The 22612-nt window shown below is 26.9% G+C and overlaps 7 protein-coding genes across 8 annotated transcripts in view; 5 read left to right on the top strand and 2 right to left on the bottom strand.

Annotated features, from left to right (window-relative positions):
- The first annotated feature begins 23 nt into the window (after positions 1-23).
- On the top strand, positions 24-5002 carry LOC100164596 (traB domain-containing protein). Its single transcript, XM_001949215.5, has 8 exons — positions 24-429; positions 496-607; positions 1498-1634; positions 1718-1857; positions 1923-2113; positions 2202-2301; positions 2479-2696; positions 3749-5002. The coding sequence occupies exons 1-7, from the start codon at positions 307-309 to the stop codon at positions 2660-2662; spliced, it is 987 nt and encodes a 328-aa protein (XP_001949250.2). The 5' UTR covers positions 24-306; the 3' UTR covers positions 2663-2696; positions 3749-5002.
- On the top strand, positions 3786-4547 carry LOC103308507 (probable histone-lysine N-methyltransferase set-23). Its single transcript, XM_008181963.1, has one exon. The coding sequence runs from the start codon at positions 3786-3788 to the stop codon at positions 4545-4547; it is 762 nt and encodes a 253-aa protein (XP_008180185.1).
- Positions 5003-5574: 572 nt separating the features above from the next.
- LOC100570148 (nucleolar GTP-binding protein 2) lies at positions 5575-8657 on the bottom strand. Its single transcript, XM_008181947.2, is given in 3 exon segments — positions 5575-6983; positions 6985-7380; positions 8361-8657. Coding segments are annotated over 2 exon segments (1758 nt in total). The 5' UTR covers positions 7375-7380; positions 8361-8657; the 3' UTR covers positions 5575-5615.
- Positions 8658-9018: 361 nt separating this feature from the next.
- On the top strand, positions 9019-12272 carry LOC100169368. Its single transcript, XM_001949315.5, has 2 exons — positions 9019-9631; positions 10690-12272. Exons 1-2 carry the CDS (start codon positions 9199-9201, stop codon positions 12117-12119), a joined length of 1863 nt encoding a protein of 620 aa, XP_001949350.2. The 5' UTR covers positions 9019-9198; the 3' UTR covers positions 12120-12272.
- Positions 12273-12387: 115 nt separating this feature from the next.
- LOC100167308 (probable small nuclear ribonucleoprotein G) lies at positions 12388-13231 on the bottom strand. The gene is made up of 4 exons (XM_001949352.5): positions 13060-13231; positions 12806-12828; positions 12602-12726; positions 12388-12532 (listed from the first exon to the last, which is right to left on the bottom strand). Exons 1-4 carry the CDS (start codon positions 13089-13091, stop codon positions 12473-12475), a joined length of 240 nt encoding a protein of 79 aa, XP_001949387.1. The 5' UTR covers positions 13092-13231; the 3' UTR covers positions 12388-12472.
- A 385-nt stretch (positions 13232-13616) lies between these two features.
- LOC100163898 (nucleolar GTP-binding protein 1) lies at positions 13617-16884 on the top strand. Its single transcript, XM_008181946.3, has 12 exons — positions 13617-13816; positions 13912-14082; positions 14154-14257; positions 14321-14404; positions 14482-14635; positions 14702-14986; positions 15188-15343; positions 15408-15540; positions 15612-15817; positions 15916-16194; positions 16260-16421; positions 16507-16884. Exons 1-12 carry the CDS (start codon positions 13769-13771, stop codon positions 16660-16662), a joined length of 1938 nt encoding a protein of 645 aa, XP_008180168.1. The 5' UTR covers positions 13617-13768; the 3' UTR covers positions 16663-16884.
- A 2943-nt stretch (positions 16885-19827) lies between these two features.
- Positions 19828-22612, top strand: part of LOC100165284 (TATA box-binding protein-like protein 1) — a 5465-nt gene continuing 2680 nt past the window's right edge. Inside the window, exons 1-2 of one of the 2 annotated variants that reach the window (XM_008181944.2) lie at positions 19828-20080; positions 20143-20280. The gene's annotated coding sequence lies outside the window, so the exon portion shown is untranslated. Of the gene's footprint in view, positions 20081-20131; positions 20281-22612 lie in introns of both variants that reach the window. The other variant, XM_008181945.3, reaches the window with a different exon arrangement.

Here is a 22612-nt window from a genome sequence, read left to right as displayed (position 1 = left end):
ATAATATTATTCAAAACTTTAATATTCTTTTCAAAATAAAAACAATCTCTTAATTAGTAAGTACTAAGTAGTATGGTAGTAGACTTAAGACTAATCTACCTACTACGTTTAAACAGTAAAAAGGTGATTATATTAACAATTCGTCAACAACATTTACATTTTAGTAAATTACCTTGTTGACTATACCTGAATAATTTTGACTGATGTAATAATATATTTTCGTAATTTCATTTCAATATTAACAATTACGTTTAATTTTAATAACTTAAATTTTTATTTTTATTTGAGTTACTAAAAACATTTGAAATGGTAGACAATCAAGTTACTTTTCCAGACACTGTCACAGTACTAAAATCATCAAACGGTTCTGTAGTTTATCTTGTTGGTACTGCTCATTTTAGTGAAGAGAGCCAAGAAGATGTTGCTCAAGTATATTAAGATATAAAATATAAAATATAATATTCACTTATATTATTGTTTTTTTTTATTTAACAGGTAATAAATGCAGTCAAACCAGATGTTGTTGTAATAGAATTATGCTATAACAGGAATAGCATATTAACAATTGATGAATCCACTATTGCCAATGTTTCAGGCATTACATTAGGTATTTATATTATTGATTCATTTTTACGAAGATACTACATAACTAAAAATAGCGAAACCAAAAATATCCTGAGATCGAGTCTAAAGTTTGAACTTTTGACAGCCTTATGTTTTAATGTATGGTAGACATTTGAGTAGAGGGTTCGATAAATTACTTAACTCATTATTTAAATAAAATTATCTTATTTTTCCAATAGAAAAGTAACTACAAATCTGTTACATTTTCATTACAAAAAAAAAATATCACTGATATTCTTGAATTTCTAACGAATTGTCATTCTAGAAGCAACATAGCTAGAAATACAGTTTAGTAAAAATGTATAATTTAATAAATATGTACAAAAAGTAATGATACATATAAATTATATCCAACACAAATACAAGACACAGCTGTTGACTGATAGACTAACACCAAATATGAAATAACAGCTTCAATCATATTATTAAATAATAGTATGAGTCAAAAAATTAACTAATTTTTATAAATATTTTATAAATAACCCTAGTAAATGGTAATATTAATTTTAGGAAGGGGTCCAGATTTTAAGAGTAATTGGAAGGGTGTGTAGATGACTAGATTAGACATACTTACATAATATTTAGTTGATTGAACAAAATCAATGTATAATGTGTAATAGTAAATAGTTAAATTAATTAAATTGTTAATGTTACATATTTAAAAAATATCCGCTTATAATAAAAATAAATGTATAAAACCTATAATAGTTATCACTTATCAATTATCTTTATACACTATTCCCATATACCACCCCTGTCCACCCCTCGAGATAAAAATATAATATATAATTAATATTGAATACTTTGTTATGATTTGAAATAACGCAACTAATAAAAATTTATAATTTGATTTTTGATTTTTGATTTTTATAGAAGATTTGAAAGGGTCAATTAAAAAATTAGGCCTTACTCAAGGTATATTTTATCAACTGATGATAAATATATCAGCAAATATATCTCGTGATCTTGGCATGATACCAGGTGGTGAATTTCGTAGAGCTGTCATTGAAGTATTAATTTCATACAATTTTTCCTATTATGGCCGATATAATTACATGTATATTTATATTTTTTTTTTCAAATTAAAATTTAGGCTAAAAAATATAACAGCCACATTTATCTAGGTGATAGACCAGTTGATATCACTATAAAAAGAGTGATTTCAATGTTGAGCTGGCCAAAAAGCATTAAACTTTTGGCACACTTGTTATTTACTGCGGATTTTAAAATTACGTAAGTTTTCATATTACTTTTTATCAAATATAATTTATAAACTTTTAAATATTTATTACAATTAGAAAAGAAGATGTCGAAAAATTTAAAAACAAGGACTTACTAGAAACTTTAATGCATGAAATGGCTGCTGACTATCCAGAGTTGGAGAGAGTAATAGTTGATGAAAGAGATAAGTTCTTAACTTATAGTTTACAAAATTGCGCTGGTTTTGTAATTGAAAAAACTGGCAATAAGCCTAATATATTTAATTCAAGTTAGTAATAGAATAAATGCAAAATTGTTTTTTGTTTATTTATAAAAGTTTGAATGATAATAATAATAGTAAATATAATTTAAAATAGGACCTCAAGTTATTGTTGGCGTAGTTGGATTAGGTCACGTTGCTGGTATTAAAAAATATTGGGAAAAAATTTCTGATGAGCAAATTGCAGAACTAATTATGTAAGTTATTAGTTGATTTTATTACATATCTTTAATGAATATGCTTAAATACAACATTTACAAATTTTACTTTACTACTAAGATTAAATAAAAGTATTTGGTATTGTACACAATTATTAAATTTAAGAAAAATATTTTAGTCCAAAATCTAAAATGTTGATATATATTTTTGTTTAGAATTCCACCTCAATCAAGAAGTAGCAAAGTTATTAAAGTTGTCATCAAAGTTTCTGCCTATGGTTTACTTTTATGGGGTGTTTCAAAGATCCCTGGTGTAAGATCACTATCAAAAATGGCTTATGAAGCAGTTACTTCTACTTCTACTTCTCTTGTTCAAGGGAAATTTATAAAATTACAATAAACTATAAAAAATCATCATTCCATTATATTTTATGGTATGTATGGTATGTATAGGAAATAACTTTGAATGTCTATATCACTATATTAATGTTTTAAAAGCACATCTTACCCGCATAATATAATATAGTCTCCGTTTAACTATACTAACACATAATATACCAAAATATATGTCCAGGCTGTCCAGCGATTCCAATTTTTTATTTTTAGCTTAAATAGAGTAAATTGACCTATTATCTAACTTAAATGTAAGAACATTATCTGAGTTCTTTCTTTGGTTTTTTTACTTTATTAAAATTTTAAGTGAATTATGAGCATTTTCAAATGTTAATATTTTACATACTCATGAAGTCATAACTTATATTATACTATATGTCAATTAAATTTGGATAGTCTTTAATGTGTGTAATGTTGAAATGGGATGAAATCTTTTATGCTTTTATACTTCCTAACCATTTCACAATAGTTCAAAAATATTGAAATATGAACAATTTATGAATATTATTATGTTTTAGTCAATAAATCAAATTTAATAATTAATAATTAACTGTATCAGTAAATCTCAATACTTCAATAATAGAAGTAGAACATATGGAATACAATGTAAATTATTTTCATATTTTTGAAAGTTATCAATTTAACTTAGGCAAGTGCCTAAGGGCGGCAAAAGTTGTAATATTTTAAAGGGTAACAGATATTTAAATAGGGGAGCCAAATATTATTGTCCTGGAGCACCAATGAAAGTTAGCATGGACCTACTTAGGTAGTAGGTACACAATAATATTTATCATTGTATTTATTGACTACAAATATACCCGTTGCTTAATTTTTTGGAGCAATTACCCGCCAAAAAAAAACTTGAACAATTAAACTAAACAAACATCATTGGTCAATGTTAGCTTAGAGTTTTGATATTCTAGTTCATAGTTCAAAAACCATTAACGTATAGGATCTAGAATTAAACTGCACTACACTATTAGACATTGTGGATTTTAAGTATTTCTTTTTTTGTAATTTGGTGTATACTAATATGTACTATTTTTTTTTTAAATTATATATTAATTATGGTACCTTCTTATTTTTGTTTCAGTTATAAATAATAAATTGCAAATACAACTGTTCTAATAATGTTTAGTAATAATCAAAGCGAAGATAATTATGATCATATTGATGATTCACTTATATATTCTTCAACAAACATTCCAGGACCTGGTTGTAATATGAATGATTTAAATAGCTGTCCAAATCAAATGTGTAATTGTACTAATTTGTGTCAAACTTCAAGTTGCGAATGCATTAGTTCAGCTGGCTATAATAATTATGACAATTTTGGTAAACTAATTTCAATTAATAGGTTTATTTATGAATGTAATGATTTATGTAAGTGTACTTTGTGTCAAAATCGAATTGTTCAACTTGGACCAAGAATTGGCTTGCGCATTTCTCAGTGCAGCAAAGGCTATGGATTATATACTGATATTTATATTGAAAGAGGACAATTTGTTTGTGAATATGCTGGAGAAATAATTGATTTAACTGAAGCAGAAAGACGTTCTAATTTAGATCACGAAAATTATATATTTGTGATAAACGAACACTTTTCCGGAAATGTAACTACTACCGTAATTGATTCTACCATTATTGGAAATATTGGTCGATATATTAATCATAGTTGTGAACCCAATTGTATGATTGTGCCAGTGCGGGTCGATTCGTTAATTCCAAGGCTAGCAATTTTTGCAATAAAAGATATTCAGTGTAATGAAGAAATTACATATCATTACGGAGGTGAAGGATCTTGCCCTCAAAATAATTTGTCCGAAGTTAAATGCTTATGTGAATCATTTAGTTGTAACAGATTTTTACCTCGTAAAACAGGGTTATTTTAATGTTAAGTGTATTTAAACAGTTGTGTATATAATATATATTCTTTAACGATAGTTAAATACTTAAATATAAGAATAAAATATTTATAATTATTAATTGAACATTCCTGAGTGAAAAATAAAATAAATGTAAGTCAGATATTTTAAGTTTAAAGCATGTAAACTATTGGTTGGATAATAATTTATGCAACAAAATTAGTTAATTTTTATTATTAAATTTGGATATTATTTTTGTTTTGTAAATAATATTATATTTTGTATTTGCATTGATTTTTAAAATATAGATTTCTTTCATTTTTAATCTGAACATACCTAGTAGGTAATTGTTTGTTTCTAAATTATTTCTATTTGTAATTAATGTGTAACTTTTGTGATAAAAAAGTGCTCCAAAACCAAAACGATATACAAACCAATATCCTTGAATATCCATTGAATAAATTCACTGTAATTATCAAATGTACTTATATGGCTTTTAGTCTTAAATTTTACTTGATAGTTTTATTATCAATCAATTTCTAACTAAACTCACATTTTATATATTAATTACTATACTCTCTTCAAAATAAGAACAGACCTCAACAGCAGTAGTCAGGTAACACTTGTTTATCACTCCCACCAAATGACTAATCTATATACCTGCTGTGTTGTATTGCCAAGTCCCTGCGCACAAGCCGGCTGCCAAGGTCTATTCTTATTTGAACATAGTATAGATAATTTTACTTGAAAAAGTTAAGTTTTTCCAACAGATGTTAATCTTGTTTAATTACATATTATACGTAAAATACTAAGGGCCGATTTCACAACACAGTTAATCACGGTTAATGCTTAATTGACTGATAACAAATATTTAACCGGCTAAATTCGGCCGATTAAACTCCAGTTAACTTTAACCGTGATTAACTGTGTTGGTGAAATCGGTCCTAAATATAACCTTAATACCTATTAATTATTTCTTTTAATATATACATGATTATAAAAGTAGAATCCAGTTTCTATAGATATTAAATTGAAATAAAAAATATAACACAACTTAGTATGAAAAACATAATATATTTTAAACAAAAGTTCATTTTATTTTGTTTTTGGAATTTTACGATCTCTATTACGATTTTTAACATTTGTAACATCATAAAAATCACTCCCAACCTTTTTCTTTTTATTTCGTAACATCAAGCTTCTTTTTTGTTTGCTTGTTAGACTACTGATATAAGCATCATGTGCTTCTTGCAGTTTTAATTCTTTTTCTTTCTTTTTCTCTTCTTCCTCATCACTATCAGTTGAAGTAGCATTTTCATCCTCTTTAGTGGGTAAAGAAGTATTTACAGTTTCATCGTCAGAATCATTTTCTACAGCAACATTCAAGTCAGTTCTCTTAGTTATTGGTTCTTGATCAATAGCTGATAGAGGTTCTTCGAAACCAGGTGGTGGATTATAATAAGGAATTTTTCCTCTTTGCCAATCATTTAATACCATTCTAGCACATAAGGCTAGGTCCGCATCACCTCCTTTTAACAATTTACCAGATTTTAAACCTAACTGCGATAAGAAATCTTCACTATCCTCCCAACTTTCTATTCCATAAGTTTTAGACAAATGCTCAGCTTTTACTCGTTCCATTAAAGGTGGTATATATTGTTCTGGATCTGGCACAAGCTCAACTCTAACAACACCCTTTAATACTTTTTCAGTATCTGTTTCTAAATTAGCGGCGTCGTATACTACTCCTGGGCAGTCAATGAGAAATATCCTTTTCATTAATGTTATATACTGCCAAACTTTAGTTTCACCAGCAATTGGAGCTACTTTACAAACTTTTTTAGATCGTAAAGCATTGATAACAGAACTCTTACCAACATTGGGATATCCTATGAAACCAACACTGATTTGTTTACGTTCAGAATGTAATTTTGTGAACTGTCGCATTAAATTAATCACAGCACCTTTTCCAAAAGGATGAGTAAGTGAAGCATGAAATGCTACTGTTGGATATTCAGAACTGAGAATAGCAACCCATCTCTGAGTAACCCAAACAGGTACTAGATCAACTTTGTTTAATACAAATATTAAATGCTTATGAGGTTTTTCTCTTTTTAAAAAATTCTCAATATGAGGACAGCGTGTTCCAGTAGGGTCCCTTACGTCCAAAACCATTACAACAACATCCGATGAGTCAATTACTTTATACAATTCACCCCAAATACGTCTACTCTGACCAGCAGCCATTATCCAATCCCGAGGAGCAGTTCTTTCTCCTGTATCCTCTCTTTCCAAGTCCAAATCTTTATCATCTGAATATGACTCATTGATAGAATTTACAGTTTCCGATAATTGTTGTTCATCCCTTACCAATATATTTGGACGTTTGCGGGTTTTTTTGGAACCAAAGACACTTTCAAAACTTTCAGTTTCAAGAATATGTACGCGTTCATGTTTTTTTTTTTTCATTTAAAAGGGTAATTGGCAATCCAGTAGGTTTCATAATTATATCATATGGGTTTTTAACTGCTTTACCCAATTCTTCTTGAAATTTTTGTAGAGCATTTTGCCCAATGACTCTAGTATTGTCAAACCATTTACGATTAGGTTCTACACGAGCCTGAGCACCACATGGTAACCAACCTTGAAATGGTGCTGCATGAATGATTTTACCTTTCCTATCACGTTTGGCTTTGAAGTTTCTATACATTTGCAATCTTTTTATGGTAGCTTTTGTTCTCACCTTTGCTACACCTTTGAGATTTTCAGTTTTACGTTCTGGATTCATACTATGGGCAGACCTATTGAACCCTTGAGTTCTAGGCGCCTTAGAAGCGGAGCTTGTTTTAGCCATTTTTACCTACAAAAATATATTGAATTAGTAATTTAATTCAATAAGTCAAATGTGTATTAGTTATTAACCTTATATTTTTAGGTCTACATATACATATACATATGTAATGTGTGTACCTCTATTTATTGCAATTAATAAATTCCTAAGGTTATACAAATTGATTATGAATTAAATTAGTTAGACAAAGGTCCTAATAAGTCTTGAATTTACCTATATGTCATCTGTGCTTTACAGTAAGTGTGTGAGATCAGTTTAGTGTTTATCTCCTTAACTAAATTTAATTGTTTGTTATAATTTTGAAAAAAAACTGTATTTTGATCGAATTTTATAAAAAACAAATTTCTAAAACTAAGTAGGTAAGTTGTGTAGAAAACTTTTATAATAATTAATTATTCCTATAGTATTAGTAATTGATAGGTACCTCAAATCATAATTAAAAAAATTGGGAAAGAAGAAAAGTTGAAAAAATCTTAGTAAAGAGACTATGTTCAACAAGACCAGAAGATTGGGATTTGGATTAGAACAGATAATTAACCAAATTAATTTGGCATGACAGGAGAATACAGTTCAATGATAAATTTTGAAAAATAAATAAGGCTGGACAGACTTGATTAACACCCAAAATCAATAGATCAACATTAAAGTATTTAAGTATCTATATTAACTCTATGAGTATTTCCTAGGGTCAAATATTTGAAGAAAAAAAATAAATGTAAAAATGCATGTAGGTACATCCATAGACCTGTTAACTAAATATTTAAATTAGTATTATAAATTAGTTAATGGGTCTATGGGTATACCAATAATTTTCACGAGGAAGGGATGGTTATCAACACTATTTTTTAGAGCTGAAAGCAGAATAAAAATGTTAGGTGTTATAAAATGATTGTGTATTGGTCAAATATGTAGGTAATAGTTTACAAATCTAGCGATGTAAATTATTTATTTATAATATATAAATTTAATTTTGTTAAATTGTTATTTACTTTTTTTATTTCTTGTAATCCTCTGACAGTGGACACTGGAGACTGGACACTGGTAGACGCCAGGCGATAGCAATAGCCACTCGCCAGTAGGTAAGTAGTGTCGCCTGTGACTTGTGAGCACGAGGCACGTCGGTCGTCAAGTAATCTCTTATCCTTATCGTATTACTTCACAATCACTTATTACCACGGACTACTACCATTTATTTATTCTGTGCTACTACAGTCTACTAGTAGTCCGTGCTTATTACCCACGATTTAAGGTATATCTTAAATCGTGTTATTACCTAACCACGATGTAGGTTTTACCTACATCGTGTACCTAACTCTAGTTACAATCAATTATTTTACGGCAGTGTTGCCATATAATCTCTTTTCTATGATTGTTGCCTCTCTATATATAAGGTGTATCAATACACCTTGCTATATATTAGTACAAAAGATAAATAACAAATTTAAAAAAATATGTATTTAGTTGCAAAACCTAATGGTAGTAGTAGTAATAGGCTAAAATAACTGAAGATCTTACAATTATGCAAATATGCATGAAATCTTAGATCAAAATATACTAGTATATGATCTAAGCATGAAATAGTATGCAATTGATAACAGTAGTTTTTTATCTATTGAATGTTTGAATAATGATAACATTTAAATCCAAATTCTTAACTAAAAACTAAAAAGTTCAGGTTAATAATTATTTGAACAAAAATATATACTAAATAGTTAATTATTAACATTTAACATGAAAGTGATTTAAAAATTACAAACCGAGTTTTCTAATTGTAAAATCGAAGTCTGCTTTTATAATACACCACTAAAGTTATAGTTTAAAATTTAAATGTCTAAAAACAAATTTGTTCCACAATATTTTTGCGTTTGTGATCAATCTTACAACCGAAAACGTCAATTACGCAAACATATCAGGCTTTGTGAATATGCCCAAAACCCTGGCAAAAAATGTTTTTCGCAATATCCAGTTTCTAAATGTGAACTCATTTACATAAATGGTAATCAAAACCCTAGTAACGTCCGGTCAACTAAACGATTCAAATGTGGGTGTGAAAAGAGTTTTCTGTCTAAAGGCGGTTATTACAGACATATAAAAAAGTGTCAACTACGTCCTAAACAACAGGTTGTAACTGGCAAAACTAAATGTAATGAACCTGGATGTTCATTGACGTTTAAGTACATAAGAGACTTTCGACAACATTTAAATGAGAAGCACCAAATACAATTTGATGTTGAGGACAAAAAATTTCATACATATTCTGGTAAATTATATGGATATTTTCAGTTTTATTTTTTATTGAAAACTTGATTAGGTACATAATAGTTATTTACTTACTACCTAGAATTTAATGGTTCAAATGTTTGATATTTTCCATTACAAATCACAGAGTTAATAGGTGCAAAATACTGTGTTAGTTGATGAAGCTTATCAGATATTATAATATTGGTCTAATTTACTGAACTGGGTCCATAGCGTTGGCAAACAAAATTCAAATAGGCTGAAAGTGAAGAAGTTCCATTACAATTTATAATACACCCATACAACTACCTACAATGTTTCAAATTGCCGCATCATATATGATGCAAATTTTATCTTCAAGTTACCTGTTGCAGAAATATCAAATTTTGTACATGGTATAGGACATGGGTTGTACCATATTAAAATCAGCTAATAGATTCGAGTATCTACCACATAAATTTGAGCGTTTATAATCTTTAAACGGAGTAGACATCTCTCAATAATATGCAAATAATTAATAATAGTTCACTAGTTCAGCAAATTAGGCAGTACCTTTTTGATAGCAAACTAATAATACAATTTTAGAGAATATTATATCATAGTTTCGGTTTAGTAAAATATTATATATTTTACTTACATAGTTGCTTCTAAACTTAATCTAATTTTTTTTTTTTCTAGCTTTGTTATTTATTATATACAACATAATACATTAGATATAAAGTGTTGAGTAAGGTGTCAACTTTCTTGAGTTTCTAAACTACTTATCAATACATTTTAAAAATATAATTTCTAAAACATGAATCTTATATATTTTGTTCTTTTAATAAGTAATCTGTTCAAATTTTGATTTTTGGTACGCTTAATATGCCTGCCTAAAAGGCATATTCAAAGTATTTGAGATTTTTGTTTTTGAACTATTTTTTCTCCGTTTGTCTCTACTGTTGATTTAACTATATTCTGTTGCATCATATTTTTAATAATTTATTTACAAAATCAAATGAGGAGAAAATATTAAATAATATTTAGTAATGAATTAAATTATATTTTATTATTAATTTAATGCTATATTATTATTTTCAGACTTTTTAAATTGGAAAGTTAATTATGAATCAGAAACTTGCAGTTGCTTTTACCATCGTAAAAATTTAACACGTAGTGGACGTAGAGTAGAATATTGGTATTGCAACCGTTCAGGTAGTTACCAGAGTGCATTACAAAGTCGAAGACGAAAGTTAAAATCTCAAGGAATTCTTAAAATTAATAATAATTGTACATCTTCAATAACTCTAACTATAAATAAAATTGATGGAACTGTTCAAGCTGTTATACACCATACACATTATGGACATGAAGCTGAACTTATACATTTACGAATCCCTAAAGGTGATAAACAAGAAATAGCTTCTAAATTATTACAAGGAGTTAATATTGAAGATATATTGTCATCATTTAAAGAAGATCGATTATCTAAACAAACTGAAAGAAAACATTTAATAAAACGAAGAGATATATTAAACATTTCAAAAAAGTATAATGTTAATATTATATTGCCAAAAGTGCAACTATCAAAAAATAAAACAAATTATGAACTGGTTCAAGAAGCAGTTGAACTTCCCGCTATCGACTCGTTACCAAATACGACAGAGGCTAATAAAAGACATTTTATTTCTTCTCAACTTGCATTATCTTTTGTGAGCCAAATTCATGAAAATGTTTGGAGAATTTCTATGGGAAATGTTTTAGTTTCAACTTTTTCTTCAAATAATTTTAATCAAGAAGTTTATTTTGTCACTAAAAATGACGTGGTATCATGTTCTGCTAATAATTGTTATTCTTATTGTAACTATTGTAATATTTGTTACCATACATACTCTTGTACATGCTCAGACTTTTTATCAAAAATAATTATTTGCGAACATGTTCATTTAACTGTAATATTTCAAGCAAACCCGGAAACTTATCAAAATGAAGATCATAGAGAAATACGGTTACATGGAAACCAAGATCATACAAAGTATTCTCAAAATTGCACAGAACCTCCTAATTCACAACAAAATATTAAAAATGGAAACCAAGATCATACAATGTATACTCAAAATTGCACAGAACCTCCTAATTCACAACAACCTATAAAAAATGGAAACCAAGATCATACAAAATATACTAAAAAATGCACAGAGCATCCTAATTCACAACCTATTAATAGTGAAAACCAAGATCATACAAAATATACCCGAAATTGCACAGAATCTTCCATTTCACAACATTGTATTAAAAATGTTAAATTATGCGATCACTCAAAAAATAATGACATATATAAACTAAATATGAAAGCAGAAAACCTTAAAAGTGTAAAAACAAGATTGAAAAAATTGATGATGAATACATTACAAAAAATTGATGAATGTAATAACAGTGATTTATTAGAAAACTTGGAAAGACACATTACTAATATATCATGTAATTTAGGCAGAGATTTATTAGAAAATACTACTAAAAATAAGAAATGAAGTACAAACTATGTCACCAGAAAAAAAATATTGAAGTTTATTATGTTATTTAAACTGTGTTTAAAATGTTACATGAATAACTATTGCATCAATAAGACTTGTATCATGTAAATAACCAATTTTTAAATCCATTAAATTTAGTGTTATTTAGAATTTTGTATTTTAATCACTTTAATGTGTGAACCAATTATATTAGTGTCACTCGAATAAAGTAATTGTATGATAAAAAATAGGTTTTTTTACCTACTTAATATTATGTACAAACTAATGAACTCTTATATTTAAATTAATTTATTATATAAGAAAAATTGTATTAACATACATTGTATTTATTTACAGAGAAATACATATCCTTAATGTTGATCAATCCTATCCAATGCTTCTATAGTCAAAACACTATCTCCTCTTATAACCTGTAAAAAATAAGTTTATTCAAATACGCATATTTATTTAATTTGCGGTATAAGAAAAGAATAACATACCACCATCCCAATACTATTCACAACACCATCTTTGATTTTTTCTACAGTTTCGTCTAATACAAGGTTCATAAATGGATCAAAGCCACGTAGAACGCCTGCTACCTGTCTATTCGCATTTAATTTTACTGCAATAACAATTAATTACATTATTAAAAAATATTTTATATTATTACAATTTTAGTTATAATAGAGAAGCATTCATACGTGACAGTTTTTTATCCAAGTATCTGAAAAAAAGACATATGCATAAGTTAAATACTTATTAATGTTTTAAATATTTATTACTAGGTATCACAAGGGTCTTAGTAATTGTGTAGAGCGTGAATCAGTTTATGTCACCATATACAACTCTTATTAAGTTATAAATAATAAAAAGATATGATTGAAAGATGAATTAAACACGACATGCCATGAATAATATTTAAACGAGTCGGTGACTTCTGTATTTTACAATTTACCTTTTTAACTCCGGCGGATGGGCTTTACTCATTTTGTTAGATTTCTGGAATTAAATAATATTATATTATTTTAATAGTAGACAGTTGTAGACCGCAGAGCGAGTTTTTAATTTGAGATTCGGCATAAAACGATGTTTATCCCAGTTAGCGTTCACTGTTTACGTCTGGCCCATGATTGGTCTAACTAATGTACCAAGTGGGTACGGTCGGTATGAACCATAGAGAGGTACAGAATACCACTTTAACCTAATCATGGAATAAACAGTTTATAGGACGTGTTATAATAATACAGCACATAAACTTTACAGTTTACGTCTTTACTTATTGAAATAATAACTATAAAAATGGATTTTTTTTCAACAATATAAATCAGAAATTAGGATCATACAGCCAGTAATTAAGTTTCTTTTTAAATAATGTTCAATGTGCATTATTTTGTTTTTTTAATGTTTTTATGATAATGAAAATTGATAAAAGATAATAAATATGTAAGGGTTGGCTAAACCGCAATAAAAAACGTGTTGTGTGTTAAATAAGGTTATGATAATATTTTCTTTCCTTTCTTTGAAATATAGGAACGCAGATGCGTACTGCGTTGTCAAAGTAAACCTCTACCACTACTATATTGGATATATTTTATTCAATCACTCTTAAATACTTTTAATAATATTTTATTTAGTATAGTATAATTTAAAATCAATCAGACAATATGGTTTTATACAACTTCAAAAAGATCACGGTCGTACCTACCGCAAAGGTAAAATAAAATATTTTATATAATATAATATTAATTTCTTATATTATAATATAGTTTGTAACTAATTTAATACCAATGGTTTATTTTTGTTTCAGGACTTTATTAACATTATGCTATCAAAAACTCAACGTAAGACACCAACTGTTGTTCATAAACATTATAAAATATCAAGAATACGTTCTTTCTATACGCGTAAAGTACGATATACGCAACAGAATTTCAATGAGCGCCTGTCTATGATCATTCAAGAATTTCCTAAATTAGATGTATGGATTATTTTGAATTATAATAACATTTTATGTTTTATGTAATTAAATAATTTGGAAATTTCCTGCAGAATATTCATCCGTTCTACGCTGATTTAATGAATATACTTTACGATAAGGACCATTACAAACTTGCTCTTGGACAACTTAATCAAGCTAGACATCTTATTGACAAGTAATTACATTTTATAATTATAATTTTGTTGACATGACATTTTAAGATACATTTTGCTCATAGTGTTGGTAAAGATTATGTTCGTCTTATGAAATTTGGTGATTCATTATATCGCTGTAAAATGCTGAAGAAAGCAGCTCTTGGAAGGTAAATTATTTTTATCTACTTACAGAAAGAAGATTTAATATTTATAGTGTTTTATTTTATTTATTTTCAAAATAAAGAATGGCTACAATTATGAAAAGGCAAGCTCCCAATTTGGTTTATTTAGAACAAGTTCGTCAGCATTTATCACGTTTACCCTCGATTGATCCATACACTAGAACATTAATATTATGTGGTTTTCCTAATGTTGGAAAATCCAGTTTCTTAAATAAGGTAAACAATGTTAAATTCATAATTTAGTAATTAATAACTTTAATTTGATTTTATATATTTATATAGATAACCAGGGCTGATGTAGAAGTCCATTCATATGCATTTACAACAAAAAGTTTGTATGTTGGACATACAGATTACAAATATTTACGTTGGCAAGTGGTGGACACCCCAGGAGTATTAGACCATCCTTTAGAAGAAAGAAATGTTATTGAAATGCAGGCAGTTACTGCTTTGGCCCATTTGAGAGCAGCTATTCTTTATTTCATAGATGTTTCTGAACAATGTGGTCACTCAATTGCTGAACAAGTTAAGCTTTACGAGTCTATAAAACCATTATTTACCAACAAGGTAAGTGTTTCACAAATATTTGTTCTTTGAATTAATTCTAACTTGAAATTTCTTTACCCTAAATGATTTTATATTTCATAAAAGGTAAAATGCTAAAATTATAGTACCTATTAAAAAAAGGCAATGTGTTATGTAAATATATTATCTTTAGTGGTTCTTACTGATTTATGTTTTATTACACCTTTTTTGCTATTGTTTTAGCCATTATTAGTAGTATGTAACAAAGTTGATGTTACACCTATGGATCAGTTAAGTGAGGCTGGCCGTGAAGCATTAAGTATTTTTGAAAAAAATAATGTCCCATTGTTGTCAATGTCTGCTGTAACCGATGAAGGTGTTATGGAAGTTAAACAGCAGGTAATTTTGATATTATTTTTTTTTTCTTAATATTTTATGTTTATAATTTTGTGTTTATTGTTAGGCATGTGATACTCTCCTTGCTTATCGTATTGAAAACAAAATCCAAGCTAAGAAAGTTGATTCAATTTTGAACCGCTTACATGTAGCAATGCCTAAAACTCGAGATGAAAAAGAACGACCTGCTTGTATACCAGGTATATTTCTAATTTCTTATTAAATTATTATTTAATTTATTAATAACATATTATTTTATTTATTTGCATAGAAAGCGTTTTACAAAAACAAAGATTGGTCGAGCTTCAAGAATTTAAGAAGAAGCTTGAAAAAAATTTGGAAGATGAGCTTGGAGATGATTATATTTTGGACCTTAAAAAGAGTTATGATCTACCAGAAGAATTTAAATATGACATAATACCAGAATTTTGGAACGGAAGAAACATTGCTGATTTCATTCATGCTGAATTATTACAGGTACAATATTTAAAAAAAACTTAAAATGTGTGTATAATTTTTTCTAACGTTATCATAAAATCTTGATCTTACTAAACATTTTATAATAATAAATATAGAAAGTTGAAGAACTTGAAAAAGAAGAAGCACTTAGAGAAGAAGCTGGATATTATGCTGTACCTAAAATTGAAATTGATGAAACATTGCGAGAAATTAAAGAGCTGGCTCAAAAGATCAGAGATAGGAAGATTATTAATCGTAATGAAAGTAGAATATCTCGTCAATCTAATAAACCTACAACACCTAGAACTGCCCCAGCTCAAGCCCGAGGTCGCAGTGCTACAGACTTTAGAAGCCGTATGGAAGATCTTGGTGTTGACATGGAGGACACTGATGAAGTAATAATATTTTAATTTTAAATGTACTTACTCTAACTATGTATTATTTTTTTTTTAATTTTTAGGCTCATTTCACAAAAACTCGCGGTCGTGCTCGTTCATTAACAAGATCCCAGTCAAGAACAAATGCCAAAAAACCACGTTTGGGATCTATGCATCGCTCAGTATCTACATCAAGAAGTCAGAGTAGAGTACCAAGAAACCAATCTGGTGTTCGTGACTCTTCGGTATGTATTATTTCTATTTTCTTCATGTATATAAATAGCTTACAAAATAAATATGAATGCTCAAATTATTTATTGAATTTATCAGATGCAATTGAAACTTAAACAAGTGGCGCATAAAGCAATTGCGAAGAAAGTTAAGAAGCAAGGTCTCAAAGGTGAAGCTGATAGATTCATTGGAACCAAACGACCTAAACACTTGTTTGCCGGTAAAAGAGGCATTGGTAAAACAGAAAGACGTTAATATATTTACGTTATACTTTATTTTTTCAAATAATTTGAATTTCTTTCTACAACATTTTTAAAAGTATTTTGAATAAATTTAAAAAAAAAATCAACATGTTATATGAATATTATTTTATCCGTTTTATATAAAATGGAATAGTACAACATAATATTGATTTGTATGTTAATGTTATGTATTTTGACTAATAAACATGGATAATCGTATTCAATTAAATTATTATTGATATTTTTATTTTTCATGTGTTTAGTGTCAACTTTAACAATACATAAGTAAGAATAGTATAACTTAATAAAGGATTATTAATATAGGAATACTAAATATACTTAATATAGGAATAGATAATATATAACCATTGATTTAATAAACCTAGTATATTTAATCAATAATATAACTAATATAATGCATGCACAGTGCAATAGTTACGAATTACAATACAAAAATTATTATTTGTATATGATTGTTATCATAAACAAAAAGTTCTATAATTTAGTGAACATAAAAAATTAAATAATTTAAAAAAAAAAAAATTAAAATTACATTTGTATGTTCTCTTTTAGTTGCTAAAAACAATATTTTCCTTCTTAATAAAAATGTCTGTGATATCCATTTTGTATTTGTGTATCAGTGTGTAAAAATGCATAAAAACATCTGAATATTATAATTAATACAAATTACAGTTATTGTTTATTCCAATATTATTATTATGATAAGATTCAGGCGTATTATTTTTGTTATTTATAAGTTTTCATCAATCAAAATAATTAAATTTAATAAATCATATGTATAATTTTATTTGGTTTTCATCAAGTACTTACCTAATTTAAGTCTATTACTGTTCAATTTCTAATATAGGATTCTATTACAAAAACAAAATTTCAAAGATTGTAAATGTACTATCCTTATCCTTGAAATTGGAGTAGATACCTCAGCCATGAACAGACACAGTGTGTATAAAAACATTTTTTGCAACATCAACAATAACTTAAATTCTTATTCATACCATTAATTGTGTTAAGAACAAGAAGTTTGATACTTATTGAATTTTTATCAATTATTATTTTTATAGAGATTTTGAGGTAGAAAATTGTGTATCTGTTCACTATTGTTATTTATTATTAGGTAATATAGTATGCATGTACTCAGGTACACTATATTATACTATTATAGTAACTGTTAATTTATAATATACTGCATTTAATAAGTAATAATATAATATAAAAAGTACATATTCTAAATTATCATGATACTGATGATGACTGATGATATAACTTGGACTATATTTATGAAAGGAGATTATTTACGAAAATGTTATCAGGGATTTATTATTTTGTATCTATAACTATTCACTTAAATAAGTAGGTATATATTTATATATGCCATATGCATGCAAATGTACAATGTTTATTATAATAAAATTACATACATAGACATGTCCAATACACAATTATTAGCACCTCCTTAATTTGTAGACTAGGTAAGTAAATGGAAAATTAGGTGCTTCAGCATCCCCAGTTTTTTCATTGAAATTGCGCCACTGGCATACTTTAGTATTCATCATATATTAATATATTATTAATTACAGCATTATTTATATTATACATACCTACATGGTGATTTTTTTTTTATCACAAACCATTCATTATTTCAAAAAATATTAATGTTTTTGAAAATATTTTTTTACATGTTTCCAGATGTCAATAGTTTTTAAAAAATATATATGTTCTATCCTTAAATTATTTTAAAGTTTTTACTTTTTGAATGAGGACACAGTTTTAAATAATTCTTTGAAATCAGAATATTTTTTTTAAGGATTTTGATACATAAAAATCAATTTTAGGAATATGTCTACGCCTAATAACCGCTGCCCCATGGTATGTCGCCAACAAAAACCTCCACAAAGACCTGAACATACCAACCCTCAACGACTTAGCCAAAACCTACTACATTAAATTTCACTCAAAGCTTCGAGCTCATCCAAATCCTATAGTTAAATGTATATCCTCTACCTCAATTATACCTAGAAGGCTAAAAAGGCAATGGCCAAGAGATCTACTCAATACTTAAAAAATATAATATAAAAAAAAAAAAAAATTAAGACCCTAATTTCTGGTCAGGTGGCATTGCTGGGAGCCTTCCTTTTCTGTTATTAATGTTATTATGTCATCACACTTACTGATTATACCTTTGTATGTATAGATTGTAAATACACTATGTTTAATAAAAGGAATAGAGTTATAAGTATTTAAAGCTTAGATGAGTGGAGTGCTGGAGTGGTATGTGGCTACTCTGCAAAACGTTTTCCACGACTCCGCGCATCTAAACTTTAACTATTTATGACTTATGAGTTATAAACCATATGCTACTGTTCATACATTTTATTTTTATGTATAGAAACGTTCAGAAAAATATTCCACTTTCAAAGATTAAATTAAAACTGTATACCATTTAAAAAACTAATAAAAAATATAACATTTAAAAAAAAAAAACATTTTGGAACAACTTGAAACCATGCGGAACAAATATTTTCAAAAACATTATTTCTTTTTGAAATAATGAGTGGTTCATAATAAATGAATCATCTATATAGTAGATATAGTAATATAGTATTAAAATAATTATTCAATTGTAGGTAGAACATGACAAAATAATATAATATCATTAATATGTTTATAATTTATATATATATTGTCACGGGAACAGCTAAGCTGTTACCTACTTGCCACTTGGTGACTTATTTTATTTTTATTTTTACTGTCTAACAACTAACAAGGCTTTTTGTAGCTTTTACTACGTTCCTCCGTATTCCACTTAACGTTTAGTCAGTAAGTACAATTTATTTATTTAAGTTTTAAACGGACCAGACCGAATTACATAAATTAGTTTATGTACTATGGTTTATTTATTGGTTTATTATCTGTTCTGATAGTCTAGTAGACATATTTTGTGCTACAAGTTGTGACCCACCATTTGAGTACAATAATTAACTTATTATAAAAATGTCATTTAAAGCATTTTTGAATTTAAATTGAGTGGTATTTTGAGTTTTTTCAAAGAGAATCTAAATAAATATGTAATTATTTCAATGGAATTTTTAGTTGTGTCACCTGCTGACACTGTTGTTATCTCATTTGTGTCTTTTGCTCCAGTGATAATGTTTTTCCTTTGAGTTTAAAATAAAAAAAAAATCAGGACACTTTTTATTGTTACATTTTAGGTGCACATTTTTATACAAAAATTTATAATGTTTTATGAATTTGGTATACATCGGTATTTGGCGTACGGTTGAAAATGGTGAAGAAAATATTATGCGATTACTGTAATATAACGTTTGCAGACAACTTATCAAGTCGTAATCTACATTTCAACAGCAACTCGCACAAAAAGAACAGAAGAAATTATTTTTCGTCGTATAAAGGTACATACAGTTTTAAAAAGTGCATGAATGTATACAATGTCAATGTTAAAGTATAATTTCAGACGCAATAACATTATTTCTTGAGGAACGTCAAAAACAACCGTGTCGTCGATTTAGAACTACTGGACAGTGTCAATTCGGTTCTAACTGTAACTATTCTCATTACACCTTTGAACAATTAATTAGTCTAATCAATCAAGGTAAATTTTATTTCATACTTTCCCTCATTTATGTATTTTATATTTGTAACACGATAAAGCATGGTTCACAATTACCAATTACAAATTTTGAAGCCTATTTATTATATTTGCATTAAAAAATCTATGCATATTTTTATTAGGTAGAGAGTGTTACCATGAAAGTAAATATTAGTCTACTTTAATCATTAACTATTAGTTACATATAAGTCATAATTTAAATTTATTTATTTTCTATTATTTATGTAGATGAATGTGTAAGTGTGTGTTTGTGTGTGTGTGAATGTGTATAAATATATATACATATTTATATTATGTGTAATTACTCACTTTTATAAAACCAAATGGGTAATTTGAATATAGTTTATTCACTATTAAACTTTGGGTTATTATATAGATATGTATCCAAAGTCACGATTTTAAGGATTTTAACATTTTTTCAATAAAGCAATAATTTTAACTACGAAACAATCAATACTTTTAAGATAGAAAGTGGAGTGTATCGATATCAAACATTCAAGAAGTTAAATGTGCAATATACAAGCAAGCGTACCGACCCGTATCAAACTTCTTAACTTAAATACGAGTCGGTACGTATTAAAAATCTTAACTTTGTCTAGCAAATAAATACAGAAAAAATACCTAGATCACAGTAAATAATTTTAAATAGTTTCATTTTGATTTTTTTCTTTTTTTTCTTAAGGTATTATAAAAATAAAAAGTAATTACATACAATTCTGTTTTTATGTTGTTAGGAAGCAATCTACTTTATATTTTATTCTTATTTTTTCATTAAATATTTAATTAAAATTATTTTTCATACTACGGCTATATAATTTATTTCTGTTCTTAGTTATATTATGTATATTATATTAATCATTGAATCAAGCATTAACATTTGCATTATTTCAAAGTTTTTTGTATATTATTATTAAAAAAGGTAGTTATTTTGTTTTTTGTCGATAGTAATACCCAATGCAATACATTTTATAAACCTTAGGAAGGGATTTATTAGTCGAATTGGATCCTTTATCTATTTATCTATTTATCAATTTACATATTATGTTACTTCATAAAGAAGCAGTCTAATTTGGAGACTAAACATTTGTCTAATATTAAGCTTTGTCAAATTATATTCAGTGGTATTAATTTTTTTTTTTTTACTGTATATAGTTTTATTTCAAACAATTTTATACTAGCTTAAATATATATACATAATATCGCCTTTCATTTAAATATATATATGATGATTCGGCTTTAAATTTCTGGTACTTAGAGTCCCTATTCCCTGCTCATAAGGTATTATACAAAATAAACCAATAACATAAATAATAAATGAATGTAGAACTATATACATTTAACCTTGAAAGCTACTAAAAATTTACTAGATAGTAATAATTATAATAGTAAATCATTATATTGATATTTTGTTGTATTATTTAAACTAATGCATTTTGTCCACAATGTAAATATAATTACATAATTTATAATATGGGGCTCATTGGACGTATTTGGGTCTTATTAATTAAATAAAAATATATTTTACTTGAAATCTACCTACTTAATAATGTCCATTGTTAAGTATGCACACACTTTAAGTATATTTTTATTTTTATTTAAAAACTGTTAATGAATAAAAACCTTATTTATCTGGCTAGTATTTAATCTCTTAAATCTAAAAATATAAATTTCTTGATTCATTTAATGCCTTAATATTTTAAATAAGTTTCAAGTTGAAAAAAAACTATTTATGTATATCCATTGAAATTATTAGGTATGATTTCATGGATATTGTTTAAGAGGAACTTAGTTATTAATCAAATTAAATACATTAATTTAGTAAATTATTTTGTAATCGAGGAAGTGGAATTTTGTTTCCTGTAGCCTTGTTTTATTTAGAGGATGTTACACAAAGATTATAGTATCACTATTTCACGTGCAAAATATAGCAAAATTGTATGTAATTATATGAATTAAAAATTATAGAATAAAACATATAGGTTCATTACAATTATAGTAAATAATTTTTTAGACAACTTGTGGTATTTTATTCTATAATAAAAATATATTATTCCATAATATAAAATTTTTTTTTAGATAGGTATACCGGGTGATTTTTTTATCATTGAACACTCATTATTTCAAAAAGTGTAAATTTTTTTGAAAATATTTTTTTACATAGTTTCAAGTTGCTTATAAAGCAACGTTTTTCTTTAAAAATTATATTTTTAAATATTTTTTATCCTTATAATTGTTTAAGTTTTTTACTTTTTTAAATGACAACATTGGGTTTTAATTTTATATTCCAAAGCAGAACATTTTTCTTAGTGTTTTG

This window comes from Acyrthosiphon pisum, chromosome A2 (genome assembly GCF_005508785.2).
Source record: "Acyrthosiphon pisum isolate AL4f chromosome A2, pea_aphid_22Mar2018_4r6ur, whole genome shotgun sequence".
Classification (NCBI taxonomy): Eukaryota; Metazoa; Arthropoda; class Insecta; order Hemiptera; family Aphididae; genus Acyrthosiphon; species Acyrthosiphon pisum.
This window is presented reverse-complemented; position numbering and strand designations above follow the sequence as displayed.

Coding starts and splice junctions, on each gene's coding strand:
- LOC100164596 (XM_001949215.5), top strand. CDS start 307: ATGGTAGACAATCAAGTTACTTTTCCAGACACTGTCACAGTACTAAAA. Junction 1,858..1,922: donor ACTGCGGATTTTAAAATTAC/GTAAGTTTTCAT, acceptor TATTACAATTAG/AAAAGAAGATGTCGAAAAAT. Junction 2,302..2,478: donor CAAATTGCAGAACTAATTAT/GTAAGTTATTAG, acceptor ATTTTTGTTTAG/AATTCCACCTCAATCAAGAA.
- LOC103308507 (XM_008181963.1), top strand. CDS start 3,786: ATGTTTAGTAATAATCAAAGCGAAGATAATTATGATCATATTGATGAT.
- LOC100169368 (XM_001949315.5), top strand. CDS start 9,199: ATGTCTAAAAACAAATTTGTTCCACAATATTTTTGCGTTTGTGATCAA. Junction 9,632..10,689: donor AAAATTTCATACATATTCTG/GTAAATTATATG, acceptor TATTATTTTCAG/ACTTTTTAAATTGGAAAGTT.
- LOC100167308 (XM_001949352.5), bottom strand. CDS start 13,091: ATGAGTAAAGCCCATCCGCCGGAGTTAAAAAG. Junction 12,829..13,059: donor CATCCGCCGGAGTTAAAAAG/GTAAATTGTAAA, acceptor TCTTTTTTTCAG/ATACTTGGATAAAAAACTGT. Junction 12,727..12,805: donor CTTGGATAAAAAACTGTCAC/GTATGAATGCTT, acceptor TTGTTATTGCAG/TAAAATTAAATGCGAATAGA.
- LOC100163898 (XM_008181946.3), top strand. CDS start 13,769: ATGGTTTTATACAACTTCAAAAAGATCACGGTCGTACCTACCGCAAAG. Junction 14,636..14,701: donor AATCCAGTTTCTTAAATAAG/GTAAACAATGTT, acceptor ATATTTATATAG/ATAACCAGGGCTGATGTAGA. Junction 14,987..15,187: donor AACCATTATTTACCAACAAG/GTAAGTGTTTCA, acceptor CTATTGTTTTAG/CCATTATTAGTAGTATGTAA.